The sequence below is a fragment of the Cyprinodon tularosa genome, unplaced genomic scaffold (assembly GCF_016077235.1).
Source record: "Cyprinodon tularosa strain WSP-4 unplaced genomic scaffold, ASM1607723v1 ctg177, whole genome shotgun sequence".
Taxonomy (NCBI): Eukaryota; Metazoa; Chordata; class Actinopteri; order Cyprinodontiformes; family Cyprinodontidae; genus Cyprinodon; species Cyprinodon tularosa.
The window spans coordinates 1280076-1302629 of NW_024038589.1; the positions used below are offsets into that span (position 1 = coordinate 1280076).

A 22554-nucleotide genomic window follows, 5' to 3' on the forward strand; every position below is an offset into this window, starting at 1 on the left:
CCCTCTAATACAGTGGTGGCAGCAGTAATACTCTCAAGTGGAATATACAAAAACATTAAAATTTTTCATGTATTAACAATTACCTGACAACAAAAAAACTCTGATAATATGTTGATTTTAAAATATCAAGGTACATTAAACTCTGCTCTTATTGTGAACTTTTACCGGAAGTTCTGTCAGATTATCTAATGTAATAATTTTGCAAAGAAGACACTTAATGAACTGTTCATTTAGCCTGGTCTGCTGAGTTCAAGCAGGTCCTTGATTACTCTACTGTTTAACTGGGGAACAAATAGAAATCTTCAATAATTTGTACATTTATATGTTTGGTTTTTACTCTGATGTCAGTGTTATGGAGTGAATTTTGTTCAGTTATTGTTGCACGCAAAAACACGGAAATAAATCAAAAGAAAAAGAAAATACAATTCCAGAGGTCAAACTTTGGATCATTTATATATATATATATATATATATATATATATATATATATATATATATATATATATATATATATATATATATATATATATATATATATATATATATATATATATATATATATATATATATATATATATATATATATATGATTATATATTTTATTAAAATTTGATTTTTTTTGTTTTCATATTTGAATTATAGTTGAATTTTTTTTAAATGTATTTTTAATTTCTTTTACAGAATTTACATTTTAAAATGTTAATATTTTGACATTTATTTTTCAGTTTAATGTGTTACATGTTTTAGAGATCAAAGTCTCTTAAAAATAAAAGTATTGTTGCTAATCTTCATGCAGACCAATACAAATGCAATGTATGCAATGTAATCTGTAAAACGCAAATCAAGAATACACTTTTTTAAATGTGATATAGAAAAACATACTTAAAAGATGAAATATAAAATTTCTATTATAGAATTGAAACAATGAAATGTAAAAATGAAAACAATAAAATAAGAAAACAGCAAATATTCTAGGAGAAAAAAAACCCAATCTAATTAAGATGTTTTCCAAAGTTTCCTTTCTGGATTGCATTTTCATTTACAAAATGTGTTTCGTGCTTTCAAAAATAATGGATCAAAATTCCCTTCCTATAATTCCAAATAGGAACAAAAAAAATAATCTTTTTTTTCACCACCAGACCGATGCAGCTCCCTCTAAAGCGGCACAATGCCGCCCTCTAGAGGATAAACATAATCAATGCAAAAAGGTTTTTTTTTCAGACATTTTTCTGTGTGTAATGTTCTTATTCCTGTTATCTAAAAAAATTATATTTTTGGTCATTTAAATTAACACGAATTAATCATCTTAAACCAAATTTACTTCCATGTATTGCTTTTAGAATTATGGAAGGTGTTATTGTTTTTTTTATCCAATCATAATAAAACATTTATTTGTGAAAATAGTTTTTTGAGGGGATGCAGGTTATATTACAAATACCTAAAATGAAAGAAAAAATACTATTACAAAATCAGAATATTGTTTAACATGATGTGTTTTGTGTGTGTTTTGAAAAGAAATACCGTATATTATATAGCTTCATTACACACTGAGTTAAATATCTATTTCTTGTCATTTTAAGGATTATGGCCAACAGATTAAAAAAATATATATTCTTAGAAAATCTGAATACTCTGAATACTGAATACTTTTGACAGTCATAATCCATTAAATAATTTAAAGGAGCTTCTGAAGATGAACACTGATAGACTTAATGAATTCATCTACCAAACATACAATCTGAGGTTAAAATCCACCCTGAACATAATAGTAGACCTTGACGTTAATATTGAGTTTAGTTTGCAATAACATCAGCTACCCACAAGATAGTGCTATATATCTCTCCACATAATCTGTGATTTTACTAAGTTGTTAATTTAATACTTTTTATATAGTTCTATCTTTTCATAAGACATATCCTATTACAGAGGCTAGAAAAATTCCTTAGCCTTATGATGCATGTTTTGTAATGTATTATAGCCACAAACTTCAATTCATTTGATGTATTTTATGTTAAAGAGCGAGACAAATTACAATAAATCAAAAAAGGATGGTAAATAATGCACCATGTTGAACTTGTTTTTGTTTTCGTAAAGGTGCGTCCACACCCAACGGGATTGTTGCACCCAGAGTGATCCATTTATGAGCTATCCTAAGCAGAGGGTGGCTCAGGAGTACTGTAAATAGAATAGCAATATCTTAACAATCGAACATTGAGTATCTCTGAAAACCCATAAACATTGTAGTAATTTTAGTGTTTAAACTGTTATTGAAATAAAGTTTTTTTTCTAACTTTTTTTCAAAGTCCCTCCCACGTTCAGAACCTACAAGCTACACCAGTGTTGCATCACCAGACCTTCTGCGTTACATTAAAGCACAGTCTACTGTATATATAGTATATAGCTATGTACTATATATTGCATATAGTACATTGGTTTTATATTACATATAGCTATAGATTCTATGTTATGTATATATATATCTATTTTGTCTGCACCATCAACACAGAGTCAAATTTCTTGTAATTGCAAAACTACTTGGCAATAAACTTGATTCTGATTCTGATGTGGTCATTATTGGTCCCTGTTGGATGGTTTTACTCAACAGCAAAACACATGACATGATCAGGAATCATTAAAAACCCAATTTCTTTAGCTAAAGATTATTTCCATAACTTTCACAGACTTGTAACCTCTGTTGATCTCCAGTTTGGAAAACAGTGGCATCCTCAAAGTTTAGGAATGCTTAGCTCGGGTCTGTAGCTAGTAGGTGGCTCAGCCAGAGAGGTTAGGTTTCTCCTTTGTTGGTCTCCTGGTTCAACAAATCTGGGTCCACTGGCTTCAAGCCAATTCTGTAACTCAAAGATAAACTTGTAGACAGCCTATTTTGTAAAAATATGGTTCTGGATGTTGCTTCAGGACTAGACTACTTAACTCTAGCAGGCACTGAAGAATGAAGTCCAATTATTCATATTTGTTCTTTTCTTTTAGGGGTTTTGCTGTTTTTCTGGTGTGAGTGAGCTTCCTGTTACAGAGAGGATCTTTGCTGATGGCTGAACCGACCCATGTTGCTGCACACCTGAGAAAATATTTCAATCAAGATGACTAATGTGTATATAAGGAGGCGAAGGTTCATCATTCTTCACCAGATGATTACCCCCAATGGTGTTCCAGCCAAAAACCTAAACCAGGAACCACTTCCTTGTTGAAATGTGTCTTCTTCAGAGTCTCTTTTAATGTGAACTCTATTATTGTTCCAGGCAACCGATGAACCTCAGTTTGTTTCCAGTCTTCATGGAAAAGGTCTTCCTGTCTGTAGCAGTTCTGTCTTCATCATACCTGATCTCCAGCATGACATCTCTTGCAAGTACTAATGATCTAAGATCTCACTCACATTCTCCTGGACCTACAGTATGGGATACAGTCTGCAAAGCCCACTGAATTAAAACCCCTACAGATCCACGATACCTCCCCTTCATCTCTCAAGTGAGCAGATCAGTCAGTCATCACTTGTTCTCAACTATGTCATTCCTGGTCAGCGTGCTTTGTTCCAACAGACAATCGAGAAAGTTCAACTGACTTCCTGCAGTTCCTGCGCTTCCAAATTCTTATTGCTTTTGTAAATGAAATGTTTAATTGGTTCTCCATGTTATTCTGCATCATCGGCGTCGCCAGACCCCGTTTACTGGGGCACGTGCCCCAGTATAAATGAGCTGTGCCCCAGTATAAATGAGCTGTGCCCCAGTATAAATCTCATGAATATTTGCAACAGTATTACATTTTTTTAATGCATCAATTTAGATAATTCCAACGGGAGGAGACGTATATTTCTACTCAAATGCGCAGCAAGTGTGTTGTTAACTCCAAATTGAGGATGAATTAGCGCCCCCACGTCAGCGCATGTCACTGCATGAACTGCAGGTAAACTAACACGCTGCTCTCAACTGAGTTGGATGGGACACTGTGCGGCCGCGACGCTTTTTTAGTTCTGGTAACGTTTCTTACCCGTCAATTTTATTATTTTCCCAGTGAAACCACATGATTTATAGGCTACTAACTGAAAATTACTGCATTGGTTTGTAGATGGATATCAGGAAATTCCTCACACGAAGCAGAGAGAGGGAGGTAAGGTCCCGTGATGAATTAGTGATTTAAGCTAAGCAGTTACATTAGGGACGTTATAAGCAATATGATAGATATTTACATAATTATAGATTTACGTTTTTTTAATGTTTGCTGTAGAGAATGAGAATGAAGGTGCTGGAGTAGGAAAGGGAGGAGGAGGCGAGACTGACAGGCAAGAGACAGGAGAGAGACAGGACCATGAAGGTGATGAGGATGCAACAACCAGCTTCCACAAACAAGAAGGGGACATTAGTGACTTAGGGGGAAAGCATGGTGGTCCTAAACAAGTGAAGTTCTCCCACCATCCCCAGCACAAATTTGGAGTAAAAAAACGTTCATTCAATTCAAAATGGTTTGAAAGCTTTTCCTGATTGAAAAAGAAAGCCTTGTCATCAAGGATATGCAGTGTGTTTTCAACTTGCTTGATAACATCATATTCCCAACACTACACAGGTCATCCAGATCTCCCTCACAATCCCAGTCTACAGATGGAGTTGTGAAAGGTCATTCAGTGTGTTGAGAAGGCTCCACACTTGGCCGAGGTGCACAATGGGACAAGATAGGCTCCATCATCTTGCTATTTTATCAGTTGAAAAGGAAGAACTTTCTAAGCTGAGTCACAGTCTAGTGATTGACCGCTTTGCAAAAATGAAAAATAGGAGGTACACTTTAATGCTCAAAAAATAAAAGAAAAACTTAGTTCAGGATGAGTTAACATTTCCCCCGAGCTAAAACTCTGAAACCTAGAAATTAATGATTACTTCAGAATGTGTATAAGGAAACTTTTTATTTGTCAAAGTTGTTGATGTCTTATTTTTTATAGCTGCAATGTTGAAAATGTTCATGTTTGTTAAAACAAATATGCTCTTACACTCATTAATATCTCAACTGGTAATTTTGGTAGGAATGTATCAGGGTGGGGCAGTGTGCTTGTCTGTATTTGTGTATGGAAGGAGGGGCATATGCGGTAGGGGGCCAGTGCCCCAGTAAAGCTTTGTGCCTAGCAACGCCCCTGTTCTGCATGTGGGTAAAAAAAACACAAACAACATGACCATTTTCTCCAGTGTGGCCTCTTTGAGTCTCACAAGCAAAGGGGGGGAGGTAGCAGGCTCAAAACCTTTATACCAAGCATTGTAGAAGAACATCATATGTCCATGTCATGTGACTTTTTTTTTTTTGTGGAGGGTCTGCTGCCTTTCAAGTTTGCAAAGAAAACTTGCATGGACATTAGTCCGCCAATTTCCAAAATAAATATCATTGCGTGGGTTATGACAAACCAATGCTGAACTTTTATTGCATTGGTAAAAAGCTTTTTAGTGGCACTGAACACAAACAACACATGAATACTATAGTAAAACAGAGTGATGGTATATATAAATAAGCTGTGGGGAATATTTACTTCTGCCAGGAAAATTAAGCTGGATGGAGTTAACAGGAAGATGGATAAGGCTAAATACAGAGCAATAATCAAAGAAAAAACATACCAGAGGCTGCAAGAAAGACAGGCAGCAGTGTGATGCTCATGTTCTTTGATTTATCCAGTACATTTAGCACAATTCAGCCTGACTTACTTTGTGAGAAACTTAAGAAGATCAGGTGGAGGCATCAACAATCTCCTGAATCAAAGACTACATGACAAACAGGCCACAATTTGTTAAACTGAAGGTTCACCTGTCTTATCAAGTAGTCAGCATCACTGGAGCACCACAGGGGACGGTACTCTCTCCATTCCTTTTCAATCTGTACACGTCTGACTTCCAGTACCAGACAGTCCTGTCATCTATAGGAATACTCGGATGACTCTGCAATCATTGTGTGCATCAAAAATGGACAAGTAGCTGAGAGCAGAGAGCTGGTCTACCGCTTTGTAACCTGGTGTGGAAACAATAATCTGATCCTGAATGTCAGCAGGATTATGGTTTTCAGAAGAAACAGGAACAAGCTGAAACCTTTTAGCATCATGAGAGAAGAAGTGGAGGTGGTTGAGGAGTATAAATACCTTGGTGTTCATTTGGACATCAAACTAGACTGAAGACACAACTGTGAAGCCATCTACAAGAAGGGAAAGATCAGATGTTACTCTCTAAGGTAGCTTAGGTCCTTAGGATACCTACACTGGTTTAAAAAAACATTGTATGAGTTATTGCAATATTTAATTTCCCTTTGGGATTAATGAAGTATTTTTAATTTAATTTGAAATGAATAGAAGAGACTTTGGGGTAAAGGCTTACCCTACATCAGTACTACCAAATATCCAGCCAAAGCCACACTGGGAGGGTTTGGACCAAAACCTTTTCAGACAGTACAAAGTAGGAGGTCATCGAGATTCATCACCCAGTCTGACTCTTGTGTGTTATCTCCTCTCTTGCTTCCTATGCCTAATCTAATACTGCAGTTTGCCTTCCAAATCAATGCCAAAGCTGCACGCAGACACTCAAAGCAGGATCTTCACCCAAATCCTCAGACAGAGATTAACTCACAGTTCTGTCTCAGTTTGAAGACATTTATGAGGATGTGCACATGCAGTAGTGACAGAACTATAAAAAAAAATGTTTGAAACTTGATCTTCAGGCTATAGTTTTCTCTGGTTCTAAAAATAAAAATAATTCACTACTGTCTTTGCAACTTTCACAGGCCTAGAATTTAAGTACCCGGGGCAGGTTGTCTTTTATTACGATTTCTTTCAAAACTTATTTAGACAGCATTTATGGGCTTTTGATATCAACTCTGTTGGTATTTACTGTTGAGGGTAATTTCCTAGAAGGTCGTTATGGATCAGAAAAGCTGCCCTTCAAATCGTTTCCATTCTGAATGGCACCTGCTTCCCTTTGCTGGGGTCAGATGAGGCCGGTCGCAGCAGAAGTCAAAGTCAGCAGCTTAAAATGCAGGCGGCAATCACAAAACAAGTTTTTAAGGCAGAAGAAACATGGATTTAATCATAGGAGACCCCACTGTGAAGCAGCAAAATCCTGAGATTTTCTTAGTCCCATCTGATTATTAGAACTAAATTAAAGGCTTAAAGAGAGTAATGACTTGAAGTTAAGGCAGATCTAAGCACGACAGTCTCGATTAAAGCATAAACTACGATAAACTTGGAAGTAATTCAAGTTTTCACAGGTTCATCTCACAGATTACCAGCAGGGTTTACGTCTTGTCTCCATGGGAGTCTGCGTGTGTGAGAATTTTAATAATCTTCACAATTTTACCATGATTACTCCTAAGATTATCTTCTGAAGCTGATTTACTAGCTGGGAAAAGAAAAATCTATTGGGGGAACAACCTGGACACTCAACATTGAAGTATGGGTCATTCAACATTGGTCAAACTTTAAGGTTTGCAAACTTTAGGGTTTGCATAATGCTCGTCTGTCCGAGACTGCGAAAGGTAAAAAAAAAATCATCCTAATATTTTTACTGACTCTAAGTGAAAATTACGATTGTGGGTGTAGACTGGCATTATTCCACACTTCAACAGATCTTAGATGCAGATCTTGATGGTAGAATCTACATTGTTTTCCCTATTCATGAGTGTTCTCTGGCCTCAACCTTGGTTCTATGAACCTGTGACCTTCATTCAAGACCTTCAAGACACTTCATTTCATGCCATTTCAATAAAACTCTTTGACCCTGATCTTCCTCATCTTCATTATCTCTTGTAATTTCTTTATTCTTATACATTTCAACATGCTCAGGTTCAAACCAAGAAGCTTTAACTTTACTCAATTTTTTAGGGTGGACAGAGCTACTGCTACAGGACCTAGCATTGGAAATGGATCGAGAATCCATTTCTGTGTTAGCAACATGGCGACATCTCTATGACATCTGCAACATCTTACAATTTTTTTACTTTATTGTATTAATATAAAAAATCTCCAATAAACTCTACTGTCACAGATAATTATGGATACCTTTAAAGTTATTCTGTTATGGTTCTCCCCTTTTGGGACTTAGAGTTTTTTTTAGTTATCAGTCATTTTATGTATATTTAAGCAGTCTTTAATTACTCTCTGTTGCCCTCCTGCTCCATATCAGTTAATTACCCCAGTCTTTGTTCAGTCTCCCATATATACTCTCCCTATGCAGTTCTTTAGTGCTGGTTCTGTCAGGATTCCGCCCTCTTTATTTTTTTGTTTCTTTGTATATGTAGTTGTTTTCTAGCAGTGTTTTGTTCTTGCGTTACTCTCTGTTGCATCCTTGTGTTTGTTTCCTTTCCCTGTGGCTTCCTTCTAGATGCTTCCACCCACACCTGTTCCTTGTCAGCTCATTAGTCCAGTCTTTGGCTACGTTCACACTGCAGCCTGAAGCGACCCAAATCCGATTTTTCTGCCCATATGCGACCTGGATCTGATCTTTTCAAGGCAGTCTGAACAACACAGATCAGATTTTGTCCAGTCTGACCCAGGCCACTTGGCTATGTGGTCCTGAATACGATACGAATCTGATATTTTCAAATGCACCTTGTGTGTGAACGGTGAGGTCGGATTTATGTCATTAATACCTGACAAAGGGCACTATTATGCGTCTTGCTATGCAGAAGCGGCAAGAAAAACAAGAACCATGGCAGATGATGATGCGTAGAGCAGTATTTATGTTTAACCATCTTGACAAGATTGTGTTTTTAACGTTGAAAAAGACCGCTAGATGCGCCCCGGCACTACCATCCATGTCTACTTCTGGGAAAAAAAATACGCTGGCTTGTGACGTCATTGCGTCCTCTACTGCGCATGTGGGACACTTGCGTTGTATGACTGCAGTTCACACAGGAGATCACAGACAAGTCGCATGTATTTGGAAACATGAATGGCAACGCAAAAAAATCTGATTTTGCAAAAAAAATCGAAAATGAGCATCAAGGCCTGCAGTGTGAACGTAGTCCTAGATTAATTTTTTTTCTGTATTCTTTATTCTGTATTTTTGAAGTTCTGCCTCAGTTGCCTGTGAGTACTTCATTAAATCAGCAAAACTCATCTCTGCCTACAAGTGATTGGTTAATGAGGCATCTTAAAGCGTTTCGACACATTGCCAAACTGCATTGATACTGCGTTAAAACTGTCTCACAGAATACTGACACCTGCTGGACCTTTAAAGACACTGCAGGTAGCTTCTTTGACAGACTAAACTGAATTGATTTGATAACCTACTGTAGCACAATGATAATTTAAATTGTTGTAGGTTATTTCGTATTATTTCATATCTATGTTTAAATTGAAAATATCTTTCATATTTTTTGATGCAGGCAATAAATAATGCAAACATATAATGTGAAAATGTAGGGGAAAATGTGAATGTGGACGTTTGTGGACCAGGATTTTAAATCATATTTTTAAAACAACAAGTACAGAAATAAACAGTTAACTAAGAGTCAAAGTGAAATGAACTTTTATTCAGATAAGTTGAGTTATAACTGAGAGGAAAAGTATGACACAACGAGAAAATTAAAATAAAAACGCAACGGCTGAAATGTTCTTATTCCTTTTAGGCTGCTACAAAATTATTGATAATTTTAATGATAAACCGGAAAGGATGAGACAGCAGATGGATTATGTTGACAGATACGTTTTTAAACGCAGTTTAGTGTGTCAGTCAGTTGTAAACAACTCCTGTATCAGTCACATTACTTTTTTTGAAACGTCACTCGCACCGATACAGTGTCTAGTTTCTTTTGAGATAAAATAGCCAGATGGTATGAAAACATGACTAAGAAAGAGCTACTTTATTTTACAACATAAAAATCTGAAATCTTCTCAGGGATCTTTGGAATCTTTACATCCTCTGCCAGAGTATCAAAATAAAGGGGACTGAAATCAAAAGTTTTAAGACATGCAAAATGTGAAAACCTTTAATGGGTTTTCTTTTGATGGCTTGAAAAATCAGCTCGAATCCCCCACTTTAAGGCCATTCCAGAGTCCACTTTGAAAAGGCGTGGCTGTAAATAATGTATTTTGCCCAGAGGCGCTCCTTGTCAACAGGCAAACCAAGCAACTGCTTGGAGCCCCGATTCGCTGGGGAGCCCCCCGAGAGCCAGCTACTGAACACCCGGTAGATAAACAGCAACAGGCGAGCATGAAGTGGCAACGCTATAGTGACTGAGGAGATGCACAACTGCATATAAAAATTCAGATTGGATGGAATGTCGATTGACATTGGCTTTGCCCAGTCAAAATCCAGCCCAGCCCAGCCCAGGTGGATGACTTCCCTTAATGAAAATGAACGTGGCCTAGCGAATGGGTGACGTTGTAGGCCTATCGTTCAGTAAATTGGAAAGCAATTATGTAACTAAGCTGAAGGAAAATGATTCATTTTCCATGTCTCAAGAGAGACTTTCAGGACTGGCGCTTATTTCCATAGAATATAGTGTGCGAAGGTCTTTGGATCTGGAGGACTTAGTGTCTGCATTTGCACAAGAGAAGGCCCGTAAGCAGCAATTCTGGAAGCAGTATAGGACACCAATAATTTCACTACACGTACTATACTTTATATTTTGTACAAAGTTTATATTGGGTTTTTAAAGTAATTTACTGTTTTTTTTTAATTTTATTATACATTTATTTTAATTTATTAGCTTATTCTTTACTTTTATTCTTTTATATTTTCCAAAATAACAAGGTTGTTCATGTTTAGAACATTTGGAATAAAAAAAAGGTTTTATTTAATACATTTTTCATTGGTGTCAGATTATTTATAGCCTAACATAATGGTGATGAACACTGGTCAGTAGGGCCCCCTGGGATTTTTTGCTTTGGGCCCCCACAGACTCTAGAATCGCCTCTGATTTTGCCCCAACAGAGCCTTCCTTATCTCCATTTACAGGCCCAGTGTTTGATAGATAATTTTTTGAATGTGAAATAGTTAGCTCTCCCTACAAATGCATGTGCCCTTTACAATCTTACTTTATTTTTTCCCCTTTTACTATTTTCTTCCTGCTCTTGTGTTGACACTCTATATTTGCTCCTCTCGCTCTGTGGCTGCCCCTTTTTCTCTCCATCCGTCTTTCTTTCTATTTTTGGTCCAAGATGCATAAATTATTGACAAATTTTGCACGGACTTTCAGGCTGGAGAGCTATCAACATGAGCTTGTGGTTCATCATATTACACCTGAACATCCACCTCTGGCACTCACAGGCTCGCAAGAAGATACAGCTACAATGCGACTGGGAGATGCAAAATGCATACGCTCAGGGGGACCTGGGAAAACAAAGAAAGAGCCTTAGTCACGCTTTATATTGCATGGATAATAAAAAACCCAAAGTTTTAGAAATTGGTTTGGATTATTTTTTACTAATTTCTAAAAATTCTCAAGCCATCCTAATAAAGAAAGATCCGCCCAAACTCAAATAGATCTGGGCTTCACCATGGCCAACGTTTAAAAGTCCTCAAATAACTCATTTAGGACATTTGGACAAAAAAGTCCGCTACTAAAAAAATTTACATTTCCAGATTATAACAAAAAAAAGAAATCTGTAATATCTATTTCAACTGAGGTCCATCCTATCTCTATTCTTTAGTATAGTATGTTAGAAAGTGACACAGCGCCACTCAGTAGGATTTTGATACTGCATGAATCAAGACATGATTTATTCACAGTGAGAAACGGGTTCCGTATAAATTAAGAATCCTGCCAAAGGTGCGAATCATACTTAGGCTACAGTTTTAACTAAAACACATGCATGTACTCTCCACAGGCATTAGAATGTTTTATATGTGCAGATCTGGACCTGTTTCTATAAACTTGTTTCAACTTTTGTCACTTTAAGGCCAAAAGTTGAGTAATTTTTAAAAACACCCTGCCTCTTGCAGGTGGAAGAAATTAACTAATACTCCAGCCATCAGTTCCAAAATCTGAAAAAAAAAGTTTTTCCCTCCTTAAAAACACTAAGCATACTAAACTATAATGTTTTAAAAGTTAATGATGTATTTCTTTAGAAAATAAATGCTCTAAAATCCTTCCTGTCTTACACCTCGTCTCTGCCCGATCTGCACCGGAAATGGGATACTACGCTACTTCGGGGAGCTAACATTTTCAGCTTTTGATTTAAACATAAATCTATTCTTTGTAAGTTTTATGTTTCCCTTTCGTGTTAACATTATGGTGTATAGTGAGTAACCCGAAGAAAGAAACTGCTGCAATGCAGATAAACATGGTTTATTCATATTTTGACTATGAGCATGTCCGATGATGACGTTACACAAGCAGTTTAATGGAGAAAATGTGAAAATCATAAAAAATGTCGCAGAAAAGTCATAAAACATTTTTTAAAGATGTGTATTAGCATTCTTTAGTGAGTTAAGAATATAAATTATTAATCTTTAGTACCATAATTACAATATTTATTGAAACCTGGATGTGTATCTGGTTGCACAAATGAGCTGATGGTACGGATCGTGCATCCAGGAAGGATTGGTTAGCAACAGTCAGATATGCGTGGGACCATGCTCCTTCTTATGATGTCATCATATGGCAGCTCCACTCGGACAAACTGTATTGCACCCATTTTTTAAGAATCAGATCTCTTTTGAAGTCTTAACATATTATTATCCATATTTGCTAATATTTTACATTTCATTGGCAATCTAAAGTAGCCAAAAGTAGAAAACAATCATTGTTAGTCTTGAAGGAAAGTACTGCATTCTGTCAGGGTTCTGGTTCTGTTATGTTTTTCTTTTTGAGTATTCAGTTTTGCTTTGCTCCTTGTTTTCTAGTCTTAGTGGTTTGGTTCTTATTTTGTTGTGTTTTGTGGTTATTTTCAGTCTTCAGGTTTTTGTTTGTTGCCCTCTGCTGCCCTCTTGTGTTCTCCTTTTTCCCTAGCTCCTTTCCAGTCTGCTCTGTTCACACCTGCTCCCAATCTGCTCGTTAGTTCTCTCTTTGTTTCAGTCTCACTTAAATGCTTTCTCTGTTCAGTTCTTCAGTGCTGGTTCCTCGTCAAACATCCTCCTACTCTGTCTCTCTGAGTCTTCCTCCTTATGATAGTTTCCCCCCTGATGTCTCCATGGTTTCTGCTTTGTTTGGACTTTTTTCATGTTTGATTTTTGGCTTTTTGGATACCTGGTTTCTGGTTTGTTTGGACTTTGTTTTCATGTTTGGATTTTTGGATTTCCTGCCTCTGTGTTCAGTTAACCTTTCATTAAATCCACAAGAAACTCACCTCTGCCTCCCTGCCTCTGCATTTGAGTCAACAAACCTCAACCAAATCCTGACACATTCTAAGACTGAGCTCTGTCATTTACCAAGGTGGGAAAAAAGTCTTAACTTATTTTTATTCTTTTTATTAAGAAAATGTAGGGAAATGAAACATCTTATGCCTTTCATAGAGATTTTAGACAATGAAAACAACAGTCAACTTGACAAACAATTGCTAAAACAGGCTAACCTGTTTTAGCAATTGCGCTACCCTGCATTCCCGCTTTATACTATGGTCTTGCAGTTACTTTGTTCAACATATACATTTTTTTTCTCCGTTTTGTTAAACCTCATCGATCATTAGACATGCTAACGCTGCAGTTGCTCGGACGCTGTGTTGTTATTATCGTTGTCTGGGCAACCGCAATGTTTTACATCGTGTGGCAACATTCAGCTAATCATGTAACGTATCGGCACAGGCATGCACTGGCATGTAGCATGGCCTTAGCGATATATCATGACAATGTTCCATTGTGCACAGCATAAACTTCAAGAAATTAGTGGAAAACTGATTAAATTACACTGTTTTTGTCTCAAGCAAGAGGTATTTTAATGAAAAAAATTTTAAAAATGACCAATGAAAAATCATTAAATAAATGCAAAATTCCTCCAGCTGTACGGCTTGCCAAAGGATGTTCCCTTCCCAGACTTGCACAATAAATGTGTTGCTGTGCACTGCTGGTCAGCTGAATGAGAAAGCAACAAACCTTTTGGTCATAAGGAACACACATGTGACTGCTTGGAAACATTTTCTAACATTAAAAACATAATGCCTCCATCATCCAAATATAATTATAACTTCTGCTGCTTAGCAACAAGGTGAATGTTTCTTAATTGAATGCAGCTTAATTGACCTGCTAAAATCTACTTGTCAGACAATTGTTACTCTAGAGATGCTAAAACATTTCATGTTTTGTGCTTAAAACTTTTTCAAAAACTATAAAGTTTAGTGGATTAAAGTCTTATTTGAGGATTGTATGAGAACAGAAAGTGGTGGGGACTTTTCCAACCACAACAACCTCATTCACCAGAGAGATTGCACCTTAAGGCCTTCATTGAGAAAGCCAAAAGTTTCTTGAATCAAATCTTAGACGCAACAGCCCCTCTATTCAAACTCAAATGGGATAGAGTTACAAGGGTAAATAGGAAAAGCACTGTGACCAAGAATATCTGGATTTAAGTCTGCATGAGTTACAGCTCAGCAAATGAGTTGGTATTATGCAACAGCTCAGTCAGCCCAGCTGGAGATCAAGAGGAGAGAGTAAGCAGCAGAGCAAATGACGGGTGGAGAGGAGGAGGAGGCTGGAGAAAGACTAGCAGTAAGTGGAGAGCGGTGAGAGCAGGCAGATTACAGCTGGGTGCAGCTTGTACGTGTACGTACAACCATCTCTCACATCCTTTTTCTCTCTGTAAAGCATCACGGCAAGACCATGAAGGGAAACACAGTTTAATTTTATTCAGGAAAGGTTTAAGAAAAAATTCAGAAGAGGACAAAGAAGAAGAAAAGAAAACGGAAAGGAATAAAAGGAATTCAACAAACTTCCGCTGTTAAGGATTCTTCATTTTGTCTGGAAGCCTAACTATGAAGCAGTGAGTTCTCTTTCTTATCCTCTTCAACTCCTGACACCATGTCACTCAGGGACAGATCAAGCAGTGAACGCTCTGGCAGCCACCTCCGGATGATGCTGCTTCCCCTGCTCTGCTCTCTGCTCCTGGCACACGGCTCCTCTCAGAGCACAAAGGACTCACAGTCAACCACTGCCACTCTGCTGCTTGAAGACTGGGCGGGGAGCACAGTCCCACTGCAGCCTGACCTGCAGACTGTAGCCCAAACACCCACAGAGGAGTCGACAGAGTCACCCACAGAAGCTCAGACAGAGGCTCTAACAGAGATGCAGACTCAGGTCTTCACCACCAACAACTATACAGGTTTGCTTATGTTCATGGCACTCTGTCACTGTTACTCTCACTGTTTTTTATTAATAATGTAACCTTTAGTTACATTAGAATGTAGCGTCAATAATAACCCTTTCAATTAAACTTACCATAACTTTACTTTTAAAAGTTGTTTATTGCATTGATGTGACAAAGCCCATAGAAAACGAGTCGGTTTGGGAAAACAAAGTTCTCATTGGAAAGTAAAGAAATTGCAAAACTATTTTACTTTTGCAAAAGAACACTGCAAAATGTGTACTCATGTTTTTAATGCATAAAACATTTGTTGACATTTCGGATTTATAAACCTAACAACACTGGTTTGTTTCCAACATTTGTACAGACATAATTTCATTGTTCCTACTTTTGCTTTTGTATTCACTTTTTTTTTCTCATATCCACATCTTTAACAAAATCTGGCCCCTCTCTACCATCTGGTTTCCACTTGCCATTATAAGAAAAGCGTCTAATCCCAAGTGTCAAGAAACCCATTAAGTCTTTGTAGGAAATATTCATAATTTCAGCTGGGTGTCCCTATCCCTGTTCTTCCCACCACATGAGTCGCAGCTGTCGAACAGGAAGAGGAGCAAGGTGGAGTCTAAAGGTGCGTTCTAAGCGAATGATTTAGACGTTATCCTATGTAAAAGGAGGCTCAGACGTGCTGCAAGCATTGTGAAGGTCAGGATTCTAGCAAGTCAAAGGGGCGTTTTTGTAGAATACATGTCAAGGCTCAGAACCTGAGAACCCAATATTTCAGCAGACAGACAGTATGATATCTCAAAAAGCATTTATTTAAAGTAATGGTTCAGCTGTAAACAGCTAGGGCATCTTAGGCAGGAACCTCTGCAGGAAGAGAACACAGGTTAGTGACCATTTCAATCTGGCGGAGGAAGATTATGAACATGTGAGTCACTAACCTGGTCTTAAAGTTCAGGACGACGTTGCTTAAAGCCAAAACCGGTGCCCAGGAGGTGCTCAGGATTCCAGAAGATCAGAGATCCGAAGAGGTACCGAAGGAAAATCCAGAACAGTGTGAGGAAACAGTTCCAGGTTTGTTCAGGTTCAGGCTAACAGATTAGAACAGAAACAGGCAGGCTCAGAGGTCCTAAGTCAGAATGGGTTAGGATCAGGCAATCAGAAAACACAAATTTACACTAGAAGACTCACACCAAGGGCTGGAATAATCTGATACTGATGACTGGACGGAGGCAGGTTAAATAGAGGCTGGAGCAGGTGGAACAGAGGAGCGGTAATGAGAAACCGGTCGGAGCTAGGTAGGTAAATGGAATGAGCAATCAAACCAGTTATAAGCGCCAATATCATGACAATACAAGAGTAGCGAGAGCACAGCTGCAAACACAGACTACATTAAGCTAAATTCGCAAGGGTTGGAAAATCTTGGCTTTTGTGTATATTTGCATTCCAACAACCAATTGGGGCTTAGATATGGCTGTGACATAGGGCAGAGAAGCACAGTGGAGACAAGCCTTTTTCAATCATAATGGAAGGTAGAAAAAATAAAGTTGATGAAGTGCTCTTAAGAGTTTTGTAGGTGGCTATTAAAAAGGATGTTTAAATGTCACCCTGAAAAGACTGCTGCGTGCTCCCTGCTGCTTCTGTCTGAGCAGCAGAACTCTCCTTACCATAAGCTCTACAGAGGGCGGCCATGATCCAGTTGTAGCTTCTGGATTCCCTAAACTGGAAGCATCTCTAAAGGTTCTTCTGGACACAGGGATGCCAGTGGCTTTGGGCTTCCAGTATTAATAAAGTACAGCAACTTCCTATGAAAAACCAAGGTCCACCAAGTCGAGGTGTAACCAACAACCAGCAAATTTGATAGTGAAGTCTTTCACCCACCGTGCAAATTTGCCTGCCAGGTGAATTTCTGGTGAAATGTCAGCCTAGCAAAAGCTCACAAACTGGCCATATTTTTGCAGGTTTTGCATTTGCTGTAAAGGCCCTATACAAGCATGTTCGTTTTGGTATTACAACATATTAGATCTTCAGCAAAGTTAAATACTAATTAGGAAAGACATCAAAGGTAAAAAAGTAATTGATCTTTCTTTGTAGACCTGTTCTCCCTAGTTGTTTGATACAGCAAATGTAACAGCAAAGGAACAGGGAAGCATTTACTGTGCCTCAAGAAAAGGTAAGAAATAAAGTGAAAATGTGAAATTGACTTAAACTAAACTTCATAAAAACACACAAGTAGCCAACTGTTTCCCTCACATCTAAGGTTTGTTGTTCTAAAGGAGACATGTATTCAACAAGATCCATAGTTTTATGCATTAAATCAGTGTTCAACATCTCCTATGGCTAAAGGATAAACTAAGTAAGCTGAAGTCCATGATCTCATAGACCCTCCTGGTTTCTTTTAAATCACCAAATACAGAGGGGTGACTTCTTTTCCTTTTGGTATAGAGGCACAGTGGCCACAAGTTGACTCGACCACATCTCAGTTCTTTCAGAAAACACACAGAGGTGGCAAGAAGTCATCTATGGCACGGCACAACTTGCTTAATATTTGGCTTAAACACGTCACATTGTGTGAGCTTGATATGGCTGTAACTTCTACCACGCTGCATGGTGCAAGATATTGGACTGTATAACTCTTTGGTGAGGCACAATTACGACCAATAAATCTGATTAATATCTGTCGACTAATAAAAGGTGAAACAAGATAGTAAAAAAACTCAACTGAAGCAGTCAGACTGCATTACATCCACGGATGTTCCTGACACTGTTTCATGTTTGACAGAGGTCATCCCTGGTCTTTGCAGTGCCAAATCAGCTTTCTATGTCTCTGTACTTACATTTTTTACCTAAACCTAATAACTGGGGGAATATTTTATTATATATTTCCCGTCTTCCTCCCTGGTCTGGTTTCATTCCCTGTTGTACCACCTTCTTTTATTATTGTTTTTTTTTTAAGGCTAAAGAACGTCCTCGTATGTTCACTCTATGACAGAAACTCTCCAGTATTAAGTCTTAACCGTCTGTGGACAGTACATGCAGACTTCGGCAGCTCACAGTTTGCATACAGTACGCCCCTATATATGGGTAAAGAAGAGGATTAGGGCCACTGGGATTTTTTTTTTTTTAAAGTTAACAGATCTTTTTTATTTTTTTTTTATTTTAATATGGAAAAAAGTAAGAATTCTGACTTTAATCTCAGAATTCAGAGAAAAAAGTCAGAATTCTACAAAAAAATTCAGAATTCTAAGATTTAAGTGGGAATTCAGACTTCTTTCCTATTATAAACTAAAAGAAAACACAAAAATATATATATTTTTATCCAGTTGCCATAATCATCTTCCATATATGGTGGCCTTTAGACTGTTTAAAAAGTCTGTATTTTGATTTTTTTTTTTTCCAGACTGTAACACTTTACTGATGGATCAGTTCTGTTCAGGAAGCTTTCAAGAAGAAACTCATCATTAACAAAAGACAGCGGCAAAAAAAAAAAAAACACACTCCAGTTACTTTTTATAGGGATCCATAATTCCCAGATTCCCTTAGCAGCAAAGGGAGCTTTATTTCAAAGGGCAAAAACAACAGGAGTTTGATTTTGCACATGTAACACATGGTAACTAAGTTGCCGTGCGACTGAACCAGAGTGCCTCTTACTTCTTAATGAGGTTCCTTCTTAGTGTTCAACTTGCATCTGTGTTTTGGGTTTGAGATGGGTGAGGGACTGGATATTTGCGTGCTTCTTTCTAGCTTGTGTCTGTAGTGATGTGCTTCAGGTGTTGCAGTTAAAAACAATTCATTATGTTCAAACTTGACCTGTTCAGGCATAATAGAAAGCTGCAGCACAGTTCGCATGACTTCACCTCAACTGAAGCATAAGCTCTCTCTGTCCTTCCTGTCTTTACCCCAACGCACACCTCTCTCTTTTTTGTTTTCTGCTCTCCATCTTTATGTCACCTTATCTTTTTCTCCTCTTGATCTTACCCTCCTTTTCAGCAGCCACATTTTCACGTGTTTGCATGAACAGTTTGCAGCGGATCAAAGACAAAGAAAAAAAAAAAGGACCCTCACGTGCCTGGTACACACTTAACTCCCTGGCTTGAACACACAAACACAAGAAATGGACGCACCTGACCCAAACCGCACCAATCTTCTTAAAGGTTTAGGGAGTAAACACAGTTGCTTTTTCATAATGGCATCTCTATATAACCGCACTCGTCTATAATGGCACTCGTCTATAACCAAGCCGGAGTAAGCACTTTATGCTTTTGCAGCACACACAGACACACACGCAGGAGATCAGTTGGCTTGCCACATTGCACCACATGCATGAATTACACCAGAGCAGAGCTTTACTGTGAGAGCATTTCCAAACATTTAGAAATTGTGAGGGTGTTATTAATATTGGTGTGTTCATCACAGTAAACTACTTATGTATGGTTCTATGATATAAAAGGGCTGAACTTTGAATTTTATTTTAGTTTCAGGGTAATTTGTTCAATCCTGTTTGACTTTTGGCTTTAAATTTTGGATTGTATCAGCAATATTTGGTTACGTTTTGGACATTTTGGCCTTCTGATCATAATTGTCATCTACAGAATAATTACATAGAGCCCATAATTAAATGCGCTGTCAGAAAGGCCTTTTCATCCTGGACCTCAGGGATTCTGTGAGCCATTGAAAGCAAATGTATTTTCATGCCAAGGTAGGAGAGTATTTAACTTAATGGACCGACACTTTAAAAAAAAAGGTCTTAACTGGGAAATACATCAGACAGTTTATAGAACATGGCCTTATTTATTTAAAATTATTTTTGTGTACTTGTTACAATAGGCAAAGCTATTAAAGATGTTATATCATACTTCAATGTTTCACATTTAACATCACAAGTTATGTCAATCAGGAGCTATAGAAAAATGCTCGGGGCCCAGTCCAGCATTAAAATAGTGGTATCGGTATTGGCGAGTACCAACAAAAAGGGCACAGATATCATTTTGAGAGCCAAAAGTTTATTCAACTATTGTCACCCATTCTTGGTAGACAATAAAAAGTTCTACTGGATTCACTTTGTATTAGTCTTTTTCCTGCTTCACAACGGTAGGCAGCAGCTTGACAAAACCATGATGGCAATTATTTTACATCCAAGTAGTATGCAGTTCTTCATATACACACACACATAAATTTCAAACAGATGGTATCGGTATGGGACAATACTGCAGAGCCAGGTATCGGGTATCGGGGCCAGAAAATGACATCGGTGCAACACTAATGACAGTAATGACCAGTAATAAGTAAGCTCATTAAAAAAAAAAAAAAAACAGCATGTCGATTTTCTCGTCATTTATAGGATTGTCCACAATCCTTGCTTGACAGCATGTATAGCCACCTTTTGGAGTTTAAAGTCTTAGGGAAATCATATTTAAATGTCAAATCATTCCGACTTAAACATGTATATAAACGTAGACCATATTATTCCAAAAGTTAGAAAATTTCCATTTTAAAAAATCCTGTTTTAAAATCTGTGTTTTTTTTCCGTTATTTTCTGCAGGCCAGTTAGTTATACGTCAGCTTGTACACCTAAATTTGGCCAATCATATATCAACGATTATCTGTCAATCAATTTTTCAGTCATAGCATCTTTTTATATGTCACAGCTAATATACGCAACGGTTGAAATAAGAAATAAGAATCATTGAGTTCCGTCCCAGTGTTCACGGGGATGGACATCTGTGTCTTCAGCGGGCGTAGAGCTAACAGAACTGGCAGCATTGCGAGGCAAGGCAAGGGCTCAAACATGTACGGCTGTAAGCCTTCTACACCAAACCAAGCTTCTGCCGCCCTGGCGTCCTCTTCCACAACATCTTTGTCCCGCTTTCCTCCTCTAAGTAAAAAATGTCTGACGGAGGAGACTCATCCACGACCTCCGACACAAAACTCTCCTCCTCTTGCATGTTTCCTCTGTCCATAGCGTTCCTTGACAGTGTCGTTTCTAAGTCACCAATTTAGTGCTACTTGGTCCCAATGGAATTTCCCATTGGGAACCTACTAGCACTAAGTTGCTAACTGGTTAGCAAGATGCTTCCGACAAACCGGCCACAATCAAACTTGCTTGCGAATCTTCCGCCACGATAATCCCGCCTTGATAAACACCCAATCACATTCACTTTATTCACTCGTGTAAAGTCGTGCATCACTCGAGACAATTCGGAAATGCAACGGTTGGAACAGCCGCTTCCCTACGACTTTGACAAAAACACATTATTTTGTGACATGTACAGTGTGTGGCACATGCTAAAAACACGCTAAAAGCTTAGGATGTCCCCAATAAACTGAAGACCTTGAGACTGGATATGTTGAAGATGATGGATGGATGGATGGATGGATGGATGGATGGATGGATGGATGGATGGATGGATGGATGGATGGAAATTTTTTGTCCAAATAATTCCTCTGGAGCCAATGTCTTGCTGCTTTTTATGGGCCCCTCATCCAGCACCACTACATTAAATTTAAGCCCTGTTCACAAGTTATCTAATTGAACAACAGACATTACTACTGGCAAAAGACAGAAAAGGAATAATTGCATTTCTTATATAGTGAAAAATCCCATTTTTGAAATTGTGCTTTTTTGACATCAGCGGAATGACTAACAAACATTTTCTGCACATTAGTAAAAATTAGTTTAATCCAGGACTGAAATAATAAGGGAGTGTTGGTTGCTCTGTCTCCAAGAGGTGAGCTATGGGAACTACATTTTATTATCCTCTGCATGTACTACACATGCGTTATAGTAAATTAACAGTAATATGTCTTGAAACCTGCATCACTAACTGAATGTTTTCTTATGAACCCTTGGTTGATTGAAAGTTGAAAACAGAGTGAGGAACAGCAGTGGTTTGCCTGTTGCTGTGGTGTTCCAACTAAGTAGCTGGCAGACTCTTATAGGTAATGTTGTTTTTGGCTTTACAGATACTTTAAGCTGTAACATTAACACTGTAACACCACCTATTAACTTCTAAGTGTAGGAGAGACGTAATGTTAGAGGAAATCCCCACATGAGGCCTCTCACTACTTAAACCAGCTTTAATGACCCCAGGTAGCGGCTTACTCATCACCCATCTCTGTTGTTCTTTGAATTTCTTTATTAGAATATGTTTTCTTATAAAGAATTGTTCCCTGTTTCCAGATACTAACCAACCTACACATTTCTTACTTATGCCAATTTGAAACGGGATGCTTTAGTAGCACCATCCAAACTGAGCAAAAATAAACAACTTCACATTTAGATACATCCCCATGACAGTAAGCTGCTTATTCTCCAGTCCAAGTCCATTAAGATTGTCGGCCAAA

General features: G+C 37.8%; 1 protein-coding gene across 2 annotated transcripts in view; it reads left to right on the forward strand.

Moving 5' to 3' along the window:
* The first annotated feature begins 14588 nt into the window (after positions 1–14588).
* Positions 14589–22554, forward strand: part of zgc:162331 (uncharacterized protein LOC793007 homolog) — a 28774-nt gene continuing 20808 nt past the window's right edge. For both annotated transcript variants that reach the window (XM_038281893.1, XM_038281894.1), the window contains exon 1: positions 14589–15228. In XM_038281893.1, the coding sequence (XP_038137821.1) occupies positions 14928–15228 (301 nt within the window). In that variant the 5' untranslated portion in view covers positions 14589–14927. The remainder of the gene's footprint in view (positions 15229–22554) is intronic.